Consider the following 23169-nt stretch of genomic DNA (forward strand, 5'->3'; position numbering starts at 1 on the left):
ACATAAGTGATGATGTATTCTTTGCAGTGCATCACATCTGGCGGATGTTCATTATGATCATCCAGTCAAGGGGTGTCTCTTCCGCTGCTGTATAATAACTGTTTTTTCCCCTTGCAACTAAAAAGCAGTCTTTGAAGAGATACTTTAAAACTATTCAAATACCCTATTTTTCATTAGACTATACTCTTAGATTTAGTGTACATGATGATTCTTTCATGATCCAGTGTTTACTGTGCTGGTTGCAAAATAATCATTTTCTTTCTCTCCTACTCCCTCCATGTTCACCAGTTCTCAACACTGCTATAGGCATGAGCCCACCCTCCTCCCCATTTTTCTTTTATCAATGTGGACTGGTGAATCTCTCTCTCTCTCTTTTAAAGATTTTATTTATTTATTAGAGAGTGTGCACGAGTGGGGGGAGGGGCAGAGGGAGGAGAGAATCTCAGGTAGACTCTGTGCTGAGCGTGGAGCCCAATGCAGGACTTGATCCCACAACCCTGAGATCATGACCTGCACCAAAATGAAGAGTCAGATGCTTAACCGACTGAGCCACCTAGGTGTCCCCCCTCTCTTTTTTAATGGTTCATAATTTATTACTTATTTTGGAGTTAATTTGTCCTGATTTGGCCTCTTAATGCTGGCTCTCTTGTACCTATCACATGTCATATTCTGTGAGTACTTCCTTATTTTCTGGCAGAACACAGTGTTCCAGGTTCATCTTGTACTTCTGCTCTAGCCCTGGAATCAGGCCTATTCTCTGATGAGTCCCATTCTCGGTGGGGTATGGTATTTAGAGACCAAGATCTGGGTACTAGATGTGCTCATTGCTTCTTGGCCCTTTTAGCAGATGGCAGTAGGAAACATGCATGTATATGTACATAAATCACATACACATATAGGTTTCTGCATATGCACATACCTGTTCTAGAAATCACGAGTTCCCACTATCTCTAATGCTAAACTATCTCTACAGGATTCTTTCTTGCCTTCTCTCTTAACCTTGACTTCCAGCAACATCAACACATTTACTCAAACCTATAATACACCTAAAATAGAGAATTGCTTTGTCCATTCTATTATAATAAATCTAATATGTTCAGGATTTCGTTTATTTTTTTGTTTTTGCAATCCTGTACTTGCTCCACCCTATGCTGCTACCCACTGAGGTTATCACGTGAATTACTGTGTTCGTAAGTTGCTTGGATTGTTTCTGTCTGCCTGCCTCTTAGTCTGTCTTTCTGTCTTTTCTTCAGTGTTTGCTAACCATTTGAATTACAAATAGGTTTATTTGTTCTGGCTTGCTTTCAGTTTAGATTTTTTTCCCTTCCATTCTTACTGATTTGTTTTTTGTGTATTTACAACATTAATATGCTTCCAGAAGTCACAAATATACATAAAGTTCAGTGAAGAGTCACTTCATTGAAATATATTCCAGCCTATCACCCATCCCTTGTAGGGAACCAACTTCATTGTTTTCTGCTTTATCCTTCCTGTGTTTCCTTTTTATTTTATGTATGTATGTATGTGTGTGTGTTGTTGTGTTTTTTTTTTTTTTTAAAGAATTTATTCATTTGTCAGAGAGAGAGAGTGTGAGAATGCGAGCACAAGCAGCGGGAGCAGCAGATACAGGGGAGGAGTAGGTTTCCTGCAAGGAACCCGATGTGGGACTTGATCCGAGGGTCCTGGGATCATGACCTGAGCCGAAGGCAGACACTTAACTGACTGAGCCACGCAGGCGTCCCTGTATATATGTATTTTTTAAAAGTAGGCTCCACAACCATTGAGGGGCTTGAACTCACAACCCTAAGATCAAGAGTTGCATGCTCTGTTGACTGAGGCAGCTGGGTGCCCATATTTACTTTTTAAAAATAAGCACAGATTTTCTTATTTTTGTTCCTTCTTAAATAAAAGGTAGCATCTAATGTGCTTTTTTTACTTTGCGTTTTTTAAATTTAGTGATAACCCTTGGAAATCACTCTATGGGTTTATCCTCATAATATATATATTTGTAATTTTTTTTGAAAAATTGGGTTTAGATTGTATTTTTTCCTTAGTTTCTTTCTTCCTCCATTCTCTTACATGTTGTGTACATCCCTTAAATTGCAGTTACATATGTGTAGTGTATGTAAATATACAGTGTTGGGAAAATTTTGTATATTCACATCTCTGTAATTATTTGGTCCTAATTTCAGTTGCAGATTATTCACACGTTGTTGTTTTAGGGTTTGGCTTAGCTAATGTAAAAGAAATCCCAGATAAGTTTGTAAATAGGTAGCTTCTTTTTCTCAGGCTTACCAGTCCTTGTCTGTTTATCTCTGGACTGATTTCAAGTTGCTATGTTGTCAGAGTCCAGTTTCCTCTGTGGTAGTGTTCTATCGTCTCTACACTATTAAAGAGTATAGAAGGAATGGGAAGATGAGGTAGCGACCCATCTAGAAGGCCAGGACCCACAAGGTGTACTGTGCTTCTCTTCACACATCATTGACAAGGACAGTCATGTGCCCACACAAGCAGCAAGAGATGTTAGAAAGTCAGGACAAGCATGTATCCAGCTACATATTCTTAAAGAAAAAGAAGGGGAGAATGAATATTCTCTAGCCACAGGTATCTCAAGATATTTATAGCTTCTCTTTTCAGCTGGTCCAGGCATTTTTAGTTGTAAAACCTGTTGCCTGTTTTAGCTGATATTTTCATGTGGTTCATTTTAGTATTTTATTTATTTTTTTATGTTCAAATAGCCAGCATTTAGTACATCATTAGTTTTTGATGTAGTGTTCAACAGTTCATTAGTTGCATTTATATTCTAGTATTTTTAATAGTTGAATTGTGTAGGCGGAGTTGTATTTTCATAAAGTGCCATGTATTGAATTTATGCTTTATTATCTGGATATTTTACAGTTTATGCTCAGATTATGTTATTTTAAATTCTGATGTGACAATGGCCTGCTTCTATAAAATCGTTGCTACCAATTATACTTTTGAAGTTATACTCATAAACAGAATGGTAATATGCATTGTTCTTCACGTAGGTAGGAATTAACAGTTTTTTCAGAAAAATAGCATCCCATTTCTTTAAAAGGTTTATTTGTGGAGTTTAAAGCACGCAGAAAAGATTTTCAGCTTTCTGTCTTGTACCTGTGGATTACATTCTCTGTGTAGTGCTCTGTGTTAACCTATTCTGTATTAACCTGTTCTCAAGGTCCTGTTCTTGGAAGTACATTCTTGATTTTAGTTTAGAGATGTCTGCATTTTCCCCTTAAATATTAATAATTTGAATATTTAACAAATTATGAAACTTTATTTAAGGGTTTTTTTGTCATAGGGTGGGACAATTTGAGATTATATAATTATGCTTAAAAGAAAGTTCTAAAGAGCTAAAAGTTATCCTAATCTTGGTAAAACTTTCTCCCTCAAACCCCCTCTGCTGCTACTACCTGCATCTTTTTAAAAACTCTGTAACATTTTTCTTAAGTCAATAAATTTTTATTTAAGGAATTTTACATGTGATTCCTTCCACTGCTAATCACCATAGTTCCTCCAAAGTTAGAATCATAATCTTCAAAATAGCCCTTTTAAAAAGAACTTTAGTTCAGTCCAGTTGTTACTGTCAGACCAGAGTTCTTTTGGTTGGGCTTCTTTGATCTCTACTTGAATATAGACATACTTCAAGAATTCTCCACCTGTAATCTTTGGTATCCAATTTCTTTAGGGCCGTAGAAGTCAAATTGTACAAGTACACTGATTGCTGTTTTGGCAAATGATCTAAAAGTATAATTCCTTAATTGTTTCTAATACCGACAAGTCTTGTAACTTCCACTCTACTCCATGAGCCTAACAGAAAATGTTACAGGTCTCATTGTCATCACTACAATAAACTGTGTCTCAATGTAGCCACACTAATGTAGTTTCTTTCAGAACTCATTTAGTTGTAGAACATGCTGATTGAATTACTGGTAAGAGTGCTATTCTGCTCTCAGGATATCCTTGTGTGGCTAGATGAATTCTAATCAGCTTACTATGTTTATCCTCATTTAGTACATAGTCTTCTTTAAAACTCAGAAATACATTTCTTACTGTTAAAAAAATTCAGATGACTTAAAAGCAGTTTTCCAGTTTTTTTTCCCCCTTTTAGGAGCCAGCTCAGTGAAAGATAGCATAATATTGTCATTTCTTCTTAGCTTTTGGTGAAGGAATTCTTCTTTCCCCTGTTTTATAATTGTGATTCATAAGCCAGTCTGTTAAGCATGGTCTTGGCATTAAAATTGTAAAAACCCAATTTTTATTCATTGTTCTCATAGAAACTGGATTCTCTCTTATGGATAAGTGCTCCATACGTCTGTTACTGGCATGTTTTTTTCCCTTAGCTGTAATAGAGTGTTGTACTTGGGATTTTTCTTGTTTGTCATACCCTGGAGAATTGAATAGAGGAGAATAATATGCTTAAGATTACTAGAACTGAAATATGCTAAAATAATTCCAAATCTTTAGAATGTTATTGTTAAGGAGCTTTCTTATTTTGTTGTAAATACTCTTTTCGTTAGATTAGATTAGGTTAGAGCAAACAGAATCCACAAATATTTCAACACCAAGAAAAATTAAGGAATTTGGTTAATGTGGTATGTCTCCTTTTTAAACCAGAATAAAATTAACACGATTAAAGGTAAGCCTAATTGACCTGGTTAAAACTTAGCTAGATTGCTGAATGATAAGGATGATTTTCGTCTTCCATGAAAAGTTGATTACTATATGGTGTCTTTGCAGATACTGTACACAGTCACTTTCACTAAGTGACCTTAGCATATGACACAGTATTTTTGTGTAGTCTTCATACACAGTTCACTTAGGTGCATATGGAATTTGAAATGCCATAAAGAGCTCAAGAGTCCATCGTTGTCGTCCTTCTTACCACCCCTGCCCCTTGTGTATCTGTGCATATACCATATCCAGTTGTTATTTTTCATTTTAGTTCTTAGATGGTAGGATGTATCTTCATCTCTTCCCCCTCCTTATAATAAACCCTGTATTAACCATGTAGAACTTTGAAGTAATAGTTAAGGAAAAGTTCTAATTGGATCCACTTTCTTTTAGATAAGCATTAAAATGGTAAAACATTAAAACTTTGAAAATAACAGTATTAGTAAATTGCTTTGTTCAACAGAGTAAACAAAGTTCATTGAATATGTCCTTTTAACATAAATTATTCAGTTATTCTGTATACTGTTAGGCTTTAAGGGCTTTATGAAAAAGAATTTATTGTGGTAAAAAAAACAAAACATGGAATCTCCCTCTTAGGAAACTTCTAAGTGTACAGTACAGTACAACCAATCTCTAGAACTTTTTCCTTTTGTATGATTTTTTTATATGCATTGAATATCAGCATCTCCCTAATTACCCCTTCCCCCAAACCCCTGGCAACTACCCTGCTTTCTGTTTTGATGAGTTTCTCCTATAAGTGGAATCATGCTGTATTAGTCCTGTGACTAGTTTACTTCATTTAGCATGACATCCTGAAGGTCTATCCATGTTGTAGCATATGATAGGATTTCCTTCTATTTTATGGCAGAATAATAGCCTATTGTATGGATATGTCATATTTTCTTTATTCATCTTTTTAAATGTTTTTTTAAAAAAGATTTATTTGAGAGAGAGTGCAGGTACAAGCTGGGTGTGGGGGTGCAGAGGGAAAAGTAGACTCTGTGTTGAGCAAGGAGCCGGATAAGGGCCTTGATCTCAGGACCCTGAGATCATGACCTGAGCTGAAGTCAGACGTTTAACCCACTGAGCCAGGTGCCCTTTTTTTGTGGGTTTTTTTTGGTGTTTTTTTTTTTTTTTTTAAATAATCTCTGCACCCAGTGTGGGGCTTGAAGTTAGAGTCCTGAGATCAAGAGTCACATGCTTTACTAACAGAGCCAGCCAAGTGCTTAACCATTCATCTTTTGATAGGTTGTTTCCACCTCTTGCCTATTGTGAATAATGGTGCAGTGAGCATGAGAGTGCAAATATTTCTTCAGAATCCTGATTTCTTTCTTTTCTTTTTTCTTTTCTTTCTTTCTTTCTTTTTTTTTTTTTTTTTTGGATAAATACCTAGAAGTAGAACTGCTGGGGTCATAGGATAGTTCTTTTTTGAGGAACCTCTGTACTGTTTTCTGTAGTGGCTGCACCATTTAAATTCCTACCAGCAGTGTAACATGAGTTCCCATTTTTCTGTGCCCTTGCCAACACTTGTTATTTTCTCTTCTTTTTGATAGTGGCCATTCTAATGGGTGTGAAGTGATATCTCATTATGATTTTGACTTACGTTTCACTTTTTTTTTTTTAAAGATTTTATTTATTTGATAGAGCACAAGCAGGAGGAGCAGCAGGCAGAGGGAGAAGCAGGCTCCCTGCTGAGCAGAGAGCCCAATGTGGGACTCCATTCCAGGACCCTAGGATCATGACCTGAGCCGAAGGCAGATGCTTAACCTAATGAGCCACCCAAGCACCCCATCACTTTTTTTTTTCTTTAAGATTTTTTATTTATTCAGTAGAGAGATCACAAGCAGGGAGGGAGAGTCAGAGAGAGAGGGAGAAGCAGACTCCCTGCTGAACAGGGCGCTCAACGTGGAGCTGATCCCAGGACTCTGGGATCATGACCTGCACTGAAAGACGCTTAACCTACTGACCCACCCAGGGGCCACTTGACTTACATTTCACTTATGATTAGTGATGTCAGGCATCTTTTCATATATCTGTGGCTCTTTGTGTGTTGTCTTTGGAGAAATTTCTATTCAAGTCCTTTGCCTATTTCTTAATCATTTTTTGTTTTGTTTTGCTATGAATTGTAGGTGTTCCTTATATACTTTGGATAGTGACCCCTTATTAAATATATGGTTTGCAAATATTTCTCCCATTTGTAGGTTGCCTTTTTACTCTTATTTCCTCTGCCAGGCAGAAAGAAACTTTTTAGTTTGATGTCCTGCTTGTCTGTGTATGCATTTATTGCTTGTGCTTTTGGTGTCATGTGCAAGAAGTCATTGCCGAGACTGCTGTTAATGTAACTTTTCTCCCATGTTTTCTTCAAGGAGTTTTACGGTTTCAGGTCTTACGTTTAAATCTTTAATCCATTTTGAGTTGATTTTTGTGTATGGTGTAAGATAATGTAAAGATAATTCTTTTCCAGTTTCATTCTTTTGCATGTGATACCTAGTTTTCCCAGCACGATATGTTGAAGAGACTATCCCCATTGAGTAGTTTTGGCACCCTTGGTGTGAAGATCATTCGGCCATATATATGTAGATTTATTTCTGGGCTCACTGTTTTGATTACTGTTGCTTTATAATGTGTTTTGAAACCAGGAGGTGTGAGGCCTCTAGTTTGTTTTTGTGAAGATTGTTTTGGCAATTCAATGTCTTCTGTGATTTCATGTGAATTTTAGTTTGGTTTTTCCTTTTTCTGTAAAGAATACCATTGGGATTTTGATAGAAATTGCATTGAACCTAGAGATCCCATTGGGTAATATGGCCATTTTAACAATATTTAGTCTTATAATCCATGAACACAAGATGTCTTTCCATTTATTTGTGTCTTCTTTAATTTTTTTCAGCAGTGTTTTTTGTACCTGTCAGTGTACAATCTTTTGCTTCCTAAGTTTATTCTTAAGGTTTCTGTTTTGTTTTGTTTTTGATGCTATTGTAAATGGGATTTTTTTCATTTCCTTTTTGGATTGTTCTTTGTTAGTTGTATAGACATGCAATTGATTTTTGTATGTTGATTTTTGTATCATACAACTTTAGTGAATATATTTATTCTAATGGGGTTGTTTTTTTTTTTTGGTGGACTCTTTTGAGTTTTCTATATACACGGTCATGTCATCTGTGAACTGATAAAATTTTACTTCTTTTCCAACTTGGATATCTTTTATTTCTTATTCTTGTCTAATTGCTTTTGTTGGTATGTCTAGTACTATGTTAAATAGAAGTGGTGAGAGTGGCCATCATTGCCTTATTACTGATTTAAAGGAAAAGCTTTCAGTTTTTCACTATTGAGTGTGATATTAGTTCTGGGCTTTTAATATATGATATTATGTTTAGGTAATTGCCTTGTTTTCCCAGTTTGTTCAGTATTTTCATCGTGAAAGGGTGTTGAATTTTGTCCAGTGCTTTTTCTCCACCAGTTGTCATGATGGACAGAATTTTGTCCATTCTGTTAATATGATGTATCACATTGGTTGATTTTCATATTGAATTATACTTGCATCCCAGTGATAAATCCCACTTGGTCATGGTGTATAATCCTTTCAGTGTGCTATTGAATTCAGTTTTCTACTATTTTCTTGAGGATTTTTCCATCTAAAGTCATCAGTGATATTATTTTGTTTAAAGACTTTTGAGAAGAGTTAGAACAATGTATCCCAGTCTGATTTTTATAATAATAATACTTGTTTACAGCGTGTTTTCATGTCAGTTATTTCATTTGTTTATTGCAGTCGTCTGTTAGATGTGTAGACCACATACACCAGTTTTCTTATGGAGATGCTAGACTCAGATTACGCATCATTACATAACTATTATGGGTAGTATTACCCATAATAATTAATACTTGTAGAGCATGTACTCCTTCAGGCACTCTTCTAAGTGTTTTACACATATTCATTTAATCCTCACAACAACCCTTTGTAGTAGGTACTATTATTAACTCCATTTGACAGATGAGTAAAATGTTGAGTAACAAGTAGTAGAGCTCACTGTTTATCTGGATTTTAATACAGACCTTACGGTTTCTAAGTCTACTTTGTTAACTGTTAGGTATATTGCCACTCACGGTTAACTGGAAGGGGGTCTATTTAATTTAGATCCTTAACTTGCTCTGCTGTTTTGTTACCTGTGGAGCCAGATAAACTTACTATCCAAAATATTATTACTGGACATCGATTTTGTGTGTGTGTGTGTTTGCGCGCGCGTGTGTGTCCCCCCCATCGATGCTTCTTTATTTTTTAAATTTATTTTAAGATCAAGACAGAACGAGTGGGGAAGGGGGGAGAGGGAGAAGCAGACTCCCCGCTGAGCAGGGAGCCTTACCTGGGACTCATTCCCAGGACCCTGGGATTATGACCTGAGCCGAAGGCAGATGCTTTACCAACTGAGCCACGCAGGTGCCCTGTATCAATGCTTTTTTTTAAATTTATTTTTTTAAAGATTTTATTTATTTATTTGACAGCAAGAGAAGGAACATAAGCAGGGGGAGTGGGAGAGGAAGAAGCAGGCTCCCAGCGGAGCAGGGAGCCCGATGTAGGGCTCCATACCAGGGTCCTCGGATCACGCCCTGAGCTAAAGGCAGACGCTTAATGACTGAGCCACCCAGGCGCCCCTATATCAATGCTTTTTAGAAAGAAGTAGAGCACTTGAGCTTTGAGGCATGTTTTTTCCAAATGTCCTTGATCTCTCTGGACTCATGAGTGTGCTTTGGGTATTAGAAGTTGCTTAAATCAGATATCAGGCATATGGATTATATACCTGATGTTTGAGAGAAAAACAGTAAGGAATAGGGAGCTAGGTTTTAACATTTATGTTGAGTCTGCTCTGTGTGGTTGTGCCTAAGAGGCCTGATCAAGTGATTGCCTGGGTGTATAAATTGCTTTAGATTACCAATGTCTAATATACCTCATTAGAGGTATTACCAATGTCTAATATACCTCATTTGTGCAAACCTGTTATATAAGAATGATGGGTTTATATACATAACACAGGTGAGAGACTTTATGTGCCTACTTTCACAGTTGGATTCCTTTTAGTATTAAGATTTTTCTAACATTTGGGGTGCCTGGGTGGCTCAGTCGTTAAGCGTCTGCCTTCGGTTCAGGGCGTGATCCTGGCGTTCTGGGATCGAGCCCCACGTCAGGCTCCTGGGAGCCTGCTTCTTCCTCTCCCACTCCCCCTGCTTCTGTTCCCTCTCTCGCTGGCTGTCTCTCTCTCTGTCGAGTGAATAAATAAAATCTTAAAAAAAAAAAAAAGATTTTTCTAACATTTAATATGCAAATCCATTTAAACTATCTTTTAATAAACCAGTTCTTGTGGAGCTTATTTTGATGTCACAACATGGTTATTTTAAAGATAATATTTGAAGAAAGATAACTTTGATGTTTAATTCCAGTTATGTTAGTTCACTGCAGCTAGTAAGGGAAGATGGTTACTGTTTTGATGTTGACTTTCGGCCTATCTTGAAATATGTTTCCCCACTTGTACTCTTAAACTTTTTGCATGCAGTACTGAAAGTATGAAGTTTATTATATTCTTATAAACAGAAAATCTCTAAGGAGATCAAATGATTTATTTGAAGATTAAAGGACAAAATTTAACATGACTTTTATAAAGGATGGGAAAATGTTCTCAGTCTCAATCTCCTTTTGAAAATGAGGGTTGTTTTTTTTTTTTTTAAGATTTTATTTATTTATTTGACAGAGATAGAGACAGCCAGTGAGAGAGGGAACACAAGCAGGGGGAGTGGGAGAGGAAGAAGCAGGCTCATAGCGGAGGAGCCTGATGTGGGGCTCGATCCCATAACACTGGGATCACGCCCTGAGCCGAAGGCAGACGCTTAACCGCTGTGCCACCCACGTGCCCCGAAGATGAGGGTTTTTGTGCTTTTCATACAGATTTAATTCTTTGGATTTGATTATAGGGGCTCATGGGTCTTTTCTCAATTCTGAAATTCAGAGTGTTAAAACTGAAAATTATTTTTTTAAGTCACATCTCTCCATACACCTTTTTATTTTTTTAAAAATATTTTTGTTTATTTATTAGAATGAGCAGGGAGGAGAGGGAGAAGCTGAGGGAGAGGGAGAGCTGGGAGCCCAACGTAGGACTCCATTCCAGGACCCTGGGATCATGACCTGAGCTGAAGGCAGACGCTTAACCAACTGAGCCACCCAGGCTCCCAAAACTGAAAATTGTATTAAATTGATTTGTCAGCACACTGATCTGAACTGAGGTGGAGCAATTTACATCTTTATCCCACTTCATGTGAATATGAATGCATTTTGCTGCAGAAATCATATATGTTATTATATAGTACTGCTTTAGATTCCCGTGTTATGTAATATATTGTATATATTCTGTAACTACTTTTTAAAACTTAGAAAACTTCTTAGTCATGGTCGTCATCTGGCCCCAACAGTTTCGCTTAAAAATGAATATATATGGACCTTTATTACTTTTCATAAGCTGCCTTATTTCCATTGTTGGAAGAATATGCAGCATGAATCAGTAGTATGAGGAATAAAGTATATGTTGAATTAACTGTATTGATTACTAAGTACAGATTGGTAATAGTTACGCACAGCACTAATTGTTGATTTTGTGGCACAATACCACAGTGACTCCATAGGCATGGAAGCACAGTGGGAAAACAAACCAGGTATTGTCTATCCTGCTCTGTCTAGGATACATGTTTATGTATTTCAGTTATTCTTTGTGGTTTTTATTTTATTAAAGGAGACACTTTTATAAGGATGCAAAGTAAGAAGGAAACAGTTGATCTTTTTCTCATTTCTTTAGTCTCCTACAAAAGCTGTATATAATGCCAGACATTGGAACCATCCAGACTCAGAAGAGCTACCTGGGCCGCCAGTAGTAAAACCTCAGAGTGCCACAGTAAGTGAACTGTACTTCTTAATTTCATTTTTGTTTAAGCCATTAGTATCTTTATTCACAGTTTGAAAATCTTTGACTTTAACAGTTTATTTTGGTCTTCCTCACTAAAATTGAGAAGCTTCAGTTTAATTCATTGGATTGTAGACAGGATTATTGAAATTCTGGTGCTACTAGTTTATAGATAAAAGCCTTAAAAAATATTGGATCACTTTTTACTCCTGACCCACATCTTACAGAATTACTGTATTTAGTGTCTTAAGGGTAAATCATTTCATATTTGAAGTTTGTATTAGCTATTAAGAGCTATATTATAAATTATATCCTACATAGATCTTAGAGTAGCTTTGAGTGGTTAATTTGAAATTAATTTGAGTAATTAATTTCAGGGGAGAACTTTTTCCTGCATTCCAGTAATAGCTTTCAGTTCAAAACACATTTGAAAAAGATTCTTATCAAATTATTTTTTTTTTTTCAGAGTAACTGGGAGGACCATAGATTAATACTTCTCAGTTAATGGTAACACCTCAGTCATCTTGAGCTGTCAAGGAATGAATTGTTTATAACAAAAAAATTAGGGATAGAGATCTTTCTAAAAGATAATAATGTACAGTTACCTGTGTTCTTAAGTTGAATATATTAAATTCCATTTACCAGTATAAGATCATCATTGTGTGTATTAGTAATTATATACTAGGCTTTTATTATGGCTCTTTATTTATACCCTAAATTACAGATTCTTTACTTTAAAAGTTCTCTTGTCTATCTGTTGTAATTTTCTTGTCCTGTTCCTAGCTTTTTATCAGTGTGTGTGTGATTGTGATTATTTATTCCTTCTAACGGTCTTGGAGACAAATAAAACCGCGTGTGAAATGTGAGGTTAAAAAAGACCAGATGGAATTCCTGAGTGGTTCTTTTTGTGAGTCTTACCTAGTAGTGCGTAGAATTTTAAAGTAGCCTTTATGAGCTTTTCAGAGGCCTCTCCCCACCTTTTTTTTTTAAGCCAAATTTGCTAGGTAGATGAGCTGTTACTATTTTTATATATTTATTTACAACAATAATTTAATGCCTTTATTAATAGGTGAGGCTGTCTTCAAAGGAACCAAATCAAAAAGATGATGGAGTTTTTAAGGCTCCTGCACCACCACCCAAAGTGATAAAAACTGTGACAATACCTACTCAGCCCTACCAAGATATAGTTACTGCACTGAAATGCAGAAAAGAAGACAAAGAAGTAAGCAGCCATATACAGTTTTACTGCACATGGATAGATTTTTGTATGTAACATTTAGCCTTTTAATGTCTTGAACAGATATCCACGAACTTACCTTTCGTAGTACTACTGATGTTTTTAAAACTTCTCTTTTAGTTGCCATATAATGAACTCTTTTATATACTTCTAAGTGAAGTACAGCTAGCCCGTAGATTTAAATATGCTAGTTCATGGTTACAAAAGAAGTGGACTTATTTTTTCTTGGCAGTTGTATACTGTTGTTCAGCATGTGAAGCACTTCAATGATGTGGTGGAATTTGGTGAAAATCAAGAGTTCACTGATGACATTGAATACCTGTTAAGTGGCTTAAAGAGCACTCAGCCTCTAAACACACGTTGCCTTAGGTGAGATCTTACTTTTATATTTGATAAATATATGCATGCTCTATCTTACTAAAATTTTCCAGCCGAATAGAGCATTTTGTTACCATGATTTTATTATCATGAATATAGTTTATACCCAATGGAAATAAGTTAAAATGTGGTTGATTTTTTTTTTTTTAATGTGGTTGATTTCTTATAAGGGACTTGATTCTACATGGACAAAGGAGAGTTGGATGATTGTAGCCTATTAGCATAGTATAGGCTTCAGTTTACAGATGCTTAAAAGATGTTATGCTAACAAATCTTTTAAGTTCTTTTTCAGCCCCAAATTTCAGACAAGTGGTAAATAAGTTTGATTTAAGCGTGTTTTGATTTGGATCATCTTTTGCATACTATAGTGGATTGAATTATCTTAATTTGATTGAATTATCCAGTCAGTTGGAATATATCCAATCAAATATTATCTGTAGTCTTCATGTATCAGAAGCATTATGAAAGGTAGCTGAGACTTTCTGCTTTTAATCGTAGTAGTAGTAAGGAACTCACCAAAGACAATCATGTGTTATTTATATTTATACTAATCACTTAGTGTGCATCAACGGATTTTTAATAATTCAGTTTGCCCATGTGTTTTATATTGTGATCCATATGGGCAGTGGGTTGACACCCCCCACCCTTCCCCATTTGCTTGTTTTGATATTGTACAAACAAAAAACTAATGCACTAGCTATTTTCAGTCCCCCCTAACCTAGTCTATTTTCTCCTAGTGTTATTAGCTTGGCTACTAAATGTGCCATGCCCAGTTTTCGAATGCACCTGAGAGCACACGGAATGGTAGCAATGGTCTTTAAAACCTTGGATGATTCCCAGCACCATCAGGTATTCTTAAATTTCTGGGATTAGGAAGTATTATTTAAAAATTATAGTCTATTTGGGGGCTCCTGGGTGGCTCAGTTGGTTAAGTGCCTGACTCTTGATTTCGGCTTGGGTCATGATCTTAGGGTTGTGGGATCGAGACCTGTATGGGGGGGGGGGGTTGCACTCAGCAGGGAGTCTGCTTGAGTTTCTCTACCCAGCCCCCCTTGCTGTTAATGTGCTTCCTCACTGTCTCTCAAATAAATAAATCTTTTTAAAAATTTGTGTATTTGGCTATTGAAAAATATCTTCATTGGATATTCATATAAATATTTCCTAATTATGGGTTGAGCTTTATTTGCTAAATATATAGAGCTTAATACTAGATGTTTTTGCTTAATACATTATTTAAGGTTATTTTCTCATGACACCTTTTTCTCTTAATATTATTGTCAGTTATACTATTAAAACATCAATTACCACACCTAACATACCATACCGTACTGGATATTTAATTCTGTGAGCATTGATTTCCTCTAATCATGAAATGCTGAAAAAAATCTTTTAGGGGCATCTGGGTGCTCAGTTGGTTAAGTAACTGACTCTTGTTATCAGCTCAGTTCTTGATTTCAGGGTTGTGAGTTCAAGCCCCGCATTGAGCTCCATGCTGGGCATGGAGCCTACTTTAAAAAAAACAAAATGAAACATTTTTTACTCTTTCATATTAATAGCATGAGAAAAATAGTTTGAAATTAAGATTTTTTAAAACATTTTGTTGGATGTTGAATCCAGTTCTAGCCCATTGTGAAAAGAAAGAAATTCTCATTTTCATTATGACTTGGACACTAATCTCTTAAAAATCAAATATCTGTAATAAAAGTCAGGTTTAACATTTTTGAAATTAGAAAAAAAAATCATTAACCATTATCAATAGTGGTATTTTCAGATGACTTTATTATATTTTTGTTCAAGGAAATTATGTTCCAAATGCAGATGAGGTGACACAGTCTAATACTGAATCATCTTTTTTTTTTTTTTTTTTTACTTATTTATTTGAGAGAGAGTATGAGTGGGGTGAGGGGCAGAGGGAGAAGCAGACTCCCCACTGATCAGGAAGCCTGATGTGGGGCTCGATCCCAAGACTCTGGGGTCATGACCCGAGCCAAAGGCAGATGCTGAATCAACTGAGCCACCCAGGCGCCCCTAGTACTGAATCTTCTGAAACTGAAAGCAGTGTACTTAACCCTTAGTGAGGATAATTCCATTGCCAGGTTGTATCAGCTACAGAACAATGAGGGGGAGGAGAAGAGACTTAATAATTAATTTGCTTTGTTATACAGTTATGAGAGGACCAAGGCAATAGTGTGTGCTCTTGGGGGCAGTGGATCTCCCAAGGCCTGTACTGTGACATTCTAATTTCCAAAAACAGTTTGCTTTGTAAGCATTTAGTCACCTAGTCTAAAATTTTTCTACGTTGGGGGATTCAGAGTTTAAATCTTTAGGGGCACCCGGGTAGTACAGTCAGTTAAGCATCCAACTCTTGGTTTTTGCTCTGCACTCAGCATGGAGCCTGCTTGAGATTCTTTCTCCCTCTCCCCTCCTCGTTCTCTCTCTCTTTCTCTAATAAATAAATCTTTAAAAAAAATCTTTAGATAGTTATTTATATTTCTGTGCATTGAAATAAGTGTAAGTAGAAAATATTCCAAATGTTGGAATATCCCAACATAGACCATTTTGTTATATAATGCTTACCTAAAATGCATCCCTCAGGACCCTGGATTTTAGTACTATAAGCAGAGTATGCTAACTATCTTACCTAAATGATTTTTAAAAAAGATTTTATTTATTTCTTAGATCATGAGCAGGGGGGGGAAAGGGTAGAGGGAGAAGCAGACTTCCCACTGAGCAGGGAGCCTGATGTGGGACTCCATCGCAGGACCCTGGGGTCATGACCTGAGCTGAAGGCAGACGCTTAACCAATTGAGCCACCCAGGCGCCCCTATCTAAATGATTTTGCAAGCACATTATATTAATGGTTCTTAAAAATTGATTCAATCAGACCTGATTGATTTATTTTAAAGAAATGAATCTAAATATGTTTGAGCATCCCAGCTTTATTTTTTTTTTTTTTAAGATTTTTTATTTATTTATTTGACAGAGAGAGACAGCCAGCGAGAGAGGGAACACAAGCAGGAGGAGTGGGAGAGGAAGAAGCAGGCTCATAGCGGAGAAGCCTGATGTGGGGCTCGATCCCAGAACACTGGGATCACGCCCTGAGCCGAAGGCAGACGCTTAACGACTGCGCCACCCAGGCGCCCCCCAGCTTTATATTTTTGACACAAACTCAGCTGTGTTTATTTTATAGAAAAAAATAGCTGTCTGATGCAGATTTTAAGACACATTTACATTATTGATTTAAAATTGAAATTCAGGGGCGCCTGGGTGGCTCAGTTAAGTGGCTGCCTTCGGCTCAGGGCGTGATCGCGGAGTCCTGGGATCGAGCCCCGCATTGGGCTCCCTGCTCTGCTGGGAGCCTAGTTCTTTCTCTCCCACTCCCCTTACTTGTGTTCCCTCTCTCGCTGGCTGTCTCTCTCTCTCTCTGTCAAATAAATAAAATCTTTATAAGAAATAAAATTGAAATTCACCTTTATCAACTACATCGTAAAGAATAAAATGAAGTATAGTGTAAAATACTATTTTATATATATGTGTGTGTATATGCATAGCTGGAAAAAATGTTCTTTAAACTCTTAGCACAGAATGTCTAAAGAAATATGTAATTCCACTCACATTCTTCTAGTCTGGGAGCATTGTTATGGGGAACCTCTCTAAAAGAAAATTTTAAGTAACAAAGCTTTATTTAACGCATAGTTTCCTAGAGTATTCGAAAGGGGGCAATTTTCACTGAATATAAAACATTTTCAAGGCTTCGAACATGTGAACAAATGTCAAAACAGTCTTATTAACTGAAATTGTCACCAATTGCTCACATTTTTATTTTTGTCTTTTGAAGAATCTGTCCCTTTGTACAGCTGCCCTCATGTACATACTGAGTAGAGATCGTCTGAACATGGATCTTGATAGAGCTAGCCTAGATCTAATGATTCGACTTCTAGAACTGGAACAAGATGCTTCTTCAGCTAAGCTACTGAATGAAAAAGACATGAACAAAATCAAAGAAAAAATTCGAAGGCTCTGTGAAACTGTACACAATAAGCATCTTGATCTAGAAAATATAACGGTGGGTTCCTTCCTTCCACTCTAAAATGAAAACTACTTTCAGAAAGTTTTACCTTAGTCACAACAGGTGTGTGGCTTTGGAGAAATCATTTAACCTCTTGGTCAACAATTCTAAGGTTCAGCTCTGAGCCTAATTCTATTCCCTGCCTGAAATTCCTAGACTAGTCCCATCTGTATTTAGATTTTTTGCCAGTAAATTTTCTGTTGCATTTTGTCTATCCTTTGTGTGTGTGTGTGATTTGTGTGTGTATTAACTATGTTTAGGCTGTTAGGAATTTGAATTCTCATTCTTTGTCAGTTTCAGGAATTCAGAGGATTTGCAAGGGCCATTTAAATGAGTATTCACTTACTCCAGAGTATCTCAAGGTGTCTGATTAACTCTTCAAGGACCCAGGACTCAGAAGGAAATTTCCTAGGCACCTGCCTTCCGTGGATCAATGGCCATCATAATATTGGGGTCATGGCCAGTAGTAACTCTTAGGTTCAGCACAACTCCTGAAGTAGATGATTGTGTTGCTTCTGGTTGATTCCAGTTTTCCTTTTCTCTGGCTTTCTTACTTAGAGAATCAGTAATATCCCCACAGGTTACTAGGCCAGTAGAAGATAATTGGCCTTGTCATTTTGAAAAAACACGATTATTTGTTTATACATAACCTGACTTTCAGATATTTCCAATATCAAAACTGTATAAACATTGTTTTTTTCTACTGCCTACTAAACTGAAGACTGCAGCATTTGCTTCAAAAATTACAGAATGCTTTATGCTGGCCAGCTATGACTTAGGGGTATTGCTCTGTTCAAGGTAGAATAGGATATTTGTGTAAAGTGGGGCTTGAGGGGAAAGCATGTTAACATTGAATGGCAAGATACAGAATTGAATGTATTCAGTAAAGTTGGAAAAATAGCTGCTATTCTCAGGTGGTGGATAAAGATCCCTGTACCTCGCCAGACGATTTGTATATTATATTTAAAATATATTTGTAATTTTTAACACTTGCAGAATATACAGATTTTTTAATCTTGTGAAAGAATAAATTTGAGGTAATTTTTATTTGCTGCATCATTGAATAAATGTACCTTTTTTGCAGGGGTTTTCCGTGTTCAACATTTATAGATTCTTTCCAGGCATTTACTATTAAATAACATGTTATACTTGTTCATTGAATTTTCTCCAGGGTATGTTAAATTTATTAGGATGGCAAATAACAGTATAATAACTTTCTTGTATTGTGTTAAGTAATTTACTTACATGATTAAAACCAGAACACAGTTGCTAATCTTAGGATGCCTCTTTTTCCTCCCCACTTCAGCTAGTCTTGAATATTATATTTGTTATAAATCTTACGATAGACATTATTTTGTACAGTGATTGTCCCTCCACACATTAGTTTTAGTTTTTTATTAATTACTTCCTTGAAATATATTACTATTCCTGATGTGTCATGAGAAGATAATTTAAAATATTATAGTGTTTTCATATGTAATTCATGTAACTGAGAGCTAACAATTGCTCATTGATACTCTGATTAGTGATTTGACTGCGCTTTAACTCTTTGAGGACTATTCCAGTTTTCATATAAAATGTTTGAATTGTAGGCTATTTTTAGTTGCTAGCTTATGAGTAGGCTTTTTGAATATAGCCTAAAACATCAGACAGTCTTTTTTATGCATGCTGATAAAAAACAAACTGAAGTTCCTTTTTAGCATACAAACTTAGATTTTTTGCTATATTAACATCAATTTACTATCTCCTTTCTTCTTGAACAAAGAAAGCCTCATAAGGCTTCATCTTTATTACTACTATGAGTCTTGAGCTAATATACCTGAAATGATCTTATTAAATTACTTTTTCAGGGACTTAGAGTAAGAATTGGGCAAAATGGAATCTTTCTGTAGTGATGATTTCTAGTTCTTTGTCACCTTGAACATCAACCTTTTTTTTTTTTTTTTTAAGGAATAGACTAAAATAGTCTAGATCTCTTCTAAATCTGTAATACTAAGATTTTTGCTGGTAAGCGCTGTTTTTTCCACTCCTCAGTATCTAATCTATCTTCAGTTCTAAATAGGCCAGGAGGACTTAATGTAAACTTGTATCTTTGAAAGGAAAGCAGCTTTGGAAAGAAAACCAGGTCGTATCAGCTTTGCTAATTTTGTTATGCTGTTGTTCCTTATTGCAACAGGAACCAGATTGTTCTTTGTTAGAGGGTGGTGGTATGTTTTTTAAAAGGAACCGTAGTAAGAAATAACAATGATAGGGGTGCCTGGGTAGCGCAGTCGTTAGGCGTCTGCCTTCGGCTCAGGGCGTGATCCCGGCGTTCTGGGATCGAGTCCCACATCGGGCTCCTCTGCTATGAGCCTGCTTCTTCCTCTCCCACTCCCCTGCTGTGTTCCCTCTCTCGCTGGCTGTCTCTCTGTCACATAAATAAATAAAATCTTAAAAAAAAAAAAACAATGATAATTAAAAGCAAATCAAGAGAAAAAAAAACTCTGGTTCAGTTGTAACTATGAACTTTACTGCTCTGTGCTTCCTCTAGTGGTGGTCCTCAATCATTACTACATATAATTCTGTCATGGTAGCCACATGATGTGTATCCAAGTTGCCAACCCTGCACATAAAGTTTAAGACTGGTGAATCTGAAACCCTAAAAGTAACAGGGTTTTTATTCAGAATAGATAAGAAAAGATACAGAATAATAAGAAAAAAACCAAGGAACTTTGCAAGGAAAATAAAGAATAAGTGACAGGGGACTTTTGGAGAAATACAGTTACCTTATAAATGTGAAAAAATGTACAAGTTTACTATAGTTAGAAAAATTCAGACCAAAGCAGTAAGATAACTTTTTTCTTTTTTTTACCCTTTGGCAAAAATGTAAAGTGATCTAGTGCTTTTAAGGATTCAGGGCCACTGACATACCTACACTTTGCTCCTGGAGTTAAGTGTTACAGCCTTTGTGGTAAATTAATCCAGTATAGTGATTTATAGTTTATATATATGCACTTTGATTCAACAGTCCTATCTTTGTGCTTGTATACCAAAGAAATAACAGTACCACCATTTATTTTATTGAATTGAAATGATATACTACTTTTAATAAGGGATTTTCTCTGTGAAAACAAGCCAGTAATTAAAAATGTTTCTTCAACTTAGACTATTCTGATAAAAATTAGTTCATTTTTACTTATAAAAGCACTTACTGTATTATAAAGAATCCTGTGGGCTGGTAGCATGCAGTGAATCTTTCTAAAAAAGTCTCTAGAAGTGTTCCCTCAGAATTATTGCTAAGAGTCAATATTCACTAATGATGCCTCTCATTTTTAGACTGGGCATTTAGCTATGGAGACCTTGCTGTCCCTTACTTCTAAACGAGCAGGAGACTGGTTTAAAGAAGAACTCCGGCTTTTGGGTGGTCTGGATCATATTGTAGATAAAGGTATGACATAAACATGTATAATATTTTTATGTGTTATTTTTAACCTGGAGAAAATATTTTATGTACATCTTGAAGAAATTGCATCAATTTAAAAAGATCTATTTTTTAGGAGCATCTTGAAAATATTGAACTTTTAAAGGAAAGGCCATTTGCACTTTGATATTGGAATTATGAAAATAATTACAATAAGAGGCTCATACATTTCTACATCGCAGAGTTTTATAAAACTTTGAGTAAATAATGTTCACAGAGCCTCCAGCATACTCATGTGTGTACAAATGGCTTTTAATGTTAGTTCAGGGGATAAATACTGAGGTGATGAGACCCGCTAATTTTATATCCATTTTGTTTCTCCTAGTGAAAGAATGTGTGGATCATTTAAGTAGAGATGAAGACGAAGAGAAACTGGTAGCCTCATTGTGGGGAGCAGAGAGATGTTTACGAGTTTTAGAAAGTGTAAGTATAAGTATGGACAGCTATGTTGGGAAAGTTAATTATGGCTGTGTATGGGAGACTGTCAGATATTTTATATTAAATATCCCCAAAGTTTTACTTTTGTTAATCCAAACTGAAATTGTTATGCATTCTTTGAGCAGCCAATGTTAATGAACAAGTCAAATAACCAGTTTAGTTTAAGAATATGCATATTGTCACTTTTTGGGAAACTTGCATGTCAAGTTTGTTTTTATTTCAGAATGTTACTGTTCTTTCCTTAACGTGGAATTCCTAAATATATTAACTTGTTTGTGGAAAATGATAGTTAAGAGCTGTCAGGTTTTTTTTTTTTAATTAATAAGGATTTCCTCGATTTAGCTAATTGGGTCACATGGTTTGTAATCGCAGATTATAATAATATTTGGCTTAGAAGAATGATACTCTTGAACTGTGTATGCCCTAAGTATGTTTGTTCTTTGGCTTTTATGAATGATTTAACCTAGTTCAGTGTAGGTTACAATTTATGCGGCCAGTGTGTTTCAGAATGTAGTATTGACCAGATTGGATTAGTGAAGTACTTTCTGAAACCTCTTTGGGAAAACAATCTAGTGTGAATTAAAAGTTCCTGAAATAGACAAAATTAAAATTGTTCTTTCTAGCTTTTAGAGTGCTTCAGGTGCATTAAACAGATCGCATTTTTTTATTCTAAATGAATCCACTTCGGACTTTATTAGTTTGTAAGTAAGAGACTGCTCTTTTCTGACATTCAGAGTGGGTAATTCATAACAGTGAATGTGTAGTGCAGAATATGTTACTTATGAGCAAGCAATTATAACAGTGTTTTAATTTTGTAATGAAGGAACAGCTCTGGAATTTTAAATCTGGAACACGTTGGTTATTCCCTTAGATGACAGCCGATTCTTCCATATCTTTGTCTTTAACAGTATAAGGGATATATGTTGTATGTGAATGAATGAAAGCTATGGATTGCCACAATTATTTCAAATTTTTTCCCTTTTAGGTAACAGTGCATAATCCAGAGAATCAAAGCTACTTGATAGCTTATAAAGATTCACAACTCATTGTCTCTTCAGCTAAGTAAGTTTTCTTAAATATCATGCTATTTATTGGGGCGCCAGGGTGGTGCAGTTGGTTAAGCATCCAACTCTTGGTTTTGGCTTAGGGTCATGAGATAAAGCCCCATTGTTGGGCTCCCCACTCAGCAGGAAGTCTACTTGAGATTTTCTCTCTTCCTCTGCCCCTCCTGCTGTGTGCTTTCTCTCTTGCTCTCTTTCTAAAATAAATGAACCTTTAAAAAAAATACATGCTATTTATCTAAAGCATTTGAGTTGACTGTAAAGGAAATATGATTGCATCTTCTTCCTTCATAAGATACTTCTGTCAAGGCCCATGAACCAGAAGTAGTACAGTATAGTACAAAAGTTTTAGGAGTACACACTCTGGAGCAGAATGACTAAATGTGGATCCCAGCTTCATGACTTCAGCCCTGTCACTTTGGGCTAGTCATTCACTTGCTACAAGTTCTTCAGAAGGGGGTAATAATTGCATTTACCTACCTGAGGTTGTTTTCATAATAAAAAGAGTTTATATATATATGTTACTATGTGTTAAATTATATACAACATTTTCAAAAATATCTTTGTTAAATATTACGTTTATATGTAAAATACATATTTTAAAATATTTTAAATGATGTTTATGTCTCATATATATTGTGTATAATATCTGTTAAAGTGTTAATGTATATGTAAAGACCTAAACAATTCTTAGCATGTGGTAAAAACTAAGTATTACTCCTTATTTTTATTGTAAATGACCTTTTCTAACCCTCTTCTGTCCTTCATACCTATTTTTCCAGATCTCCATGCAGCTCCCATTTCACTCTCTCTGCCCAACTTGCATGACATCAGGCTAATGCCATCACCTTAGTTCGTGTAAAATTCCCAGTTCTGTCTCCAGCCTTGGT

The 23169-nt window shown here is 35.8% G+C and overlaps 1 protein-coding gene across 2 annotated transcripts in view; it reads left to right on the forward strand.

The window, feature by feature from the left end:
- LOC125281562 (wings apart-like protein homolog) overlaps positions 1-23169 on the forward strand; it is a 78416-nt gene that overhangs the window by 39415 nt on the left and 15832 nt on the right. For both annotated transcript variants that reach the window (XM_057308919.1, XM_057308920.1), the window contains exons 5-12: positions 11532-11627; positions 12706-12858; positions 13106-13242; positions 13989-14100; positions 17090-17317; positions 20636-20747; positions 21106-21203; positions 22204-22280. In XM_057308919.1, coding sequence (XP_057164902.1) covers positions 11532-11627; positions 12706-12858; positions 13106-13242; positions 13989-14100; positions 17090-17317; positions 20636-20747; positions 21106-21203; positions 22204-22280 — 1013 coding nt within the window. The remainder of the gene's footprint in view (positions 1-11531; positions 11628-12705; positions 12859-13105; positions 13243-13988; positions 14101-17089; positions 17318-20635; positions 20748-21105; positions 21204-22203; positions 22281-23169) is intronic.

This window comes from Ursus arctos, unplaced genomic scaffold, assembly GCF_023065955.2.
Source record: "Ursus arctos isolate Adak ecotype North America unplaced genomic scaffold, UrsArc2.0 scaffold_74, whole genome shotgun sequence".
Classification (NCBI taxonomy): domain Eukaryota; kingdom Metazoa; phylum Chordata; class Mammalia; order Carnivora; family Ursidae; genus Ursus; species Ursus arctos.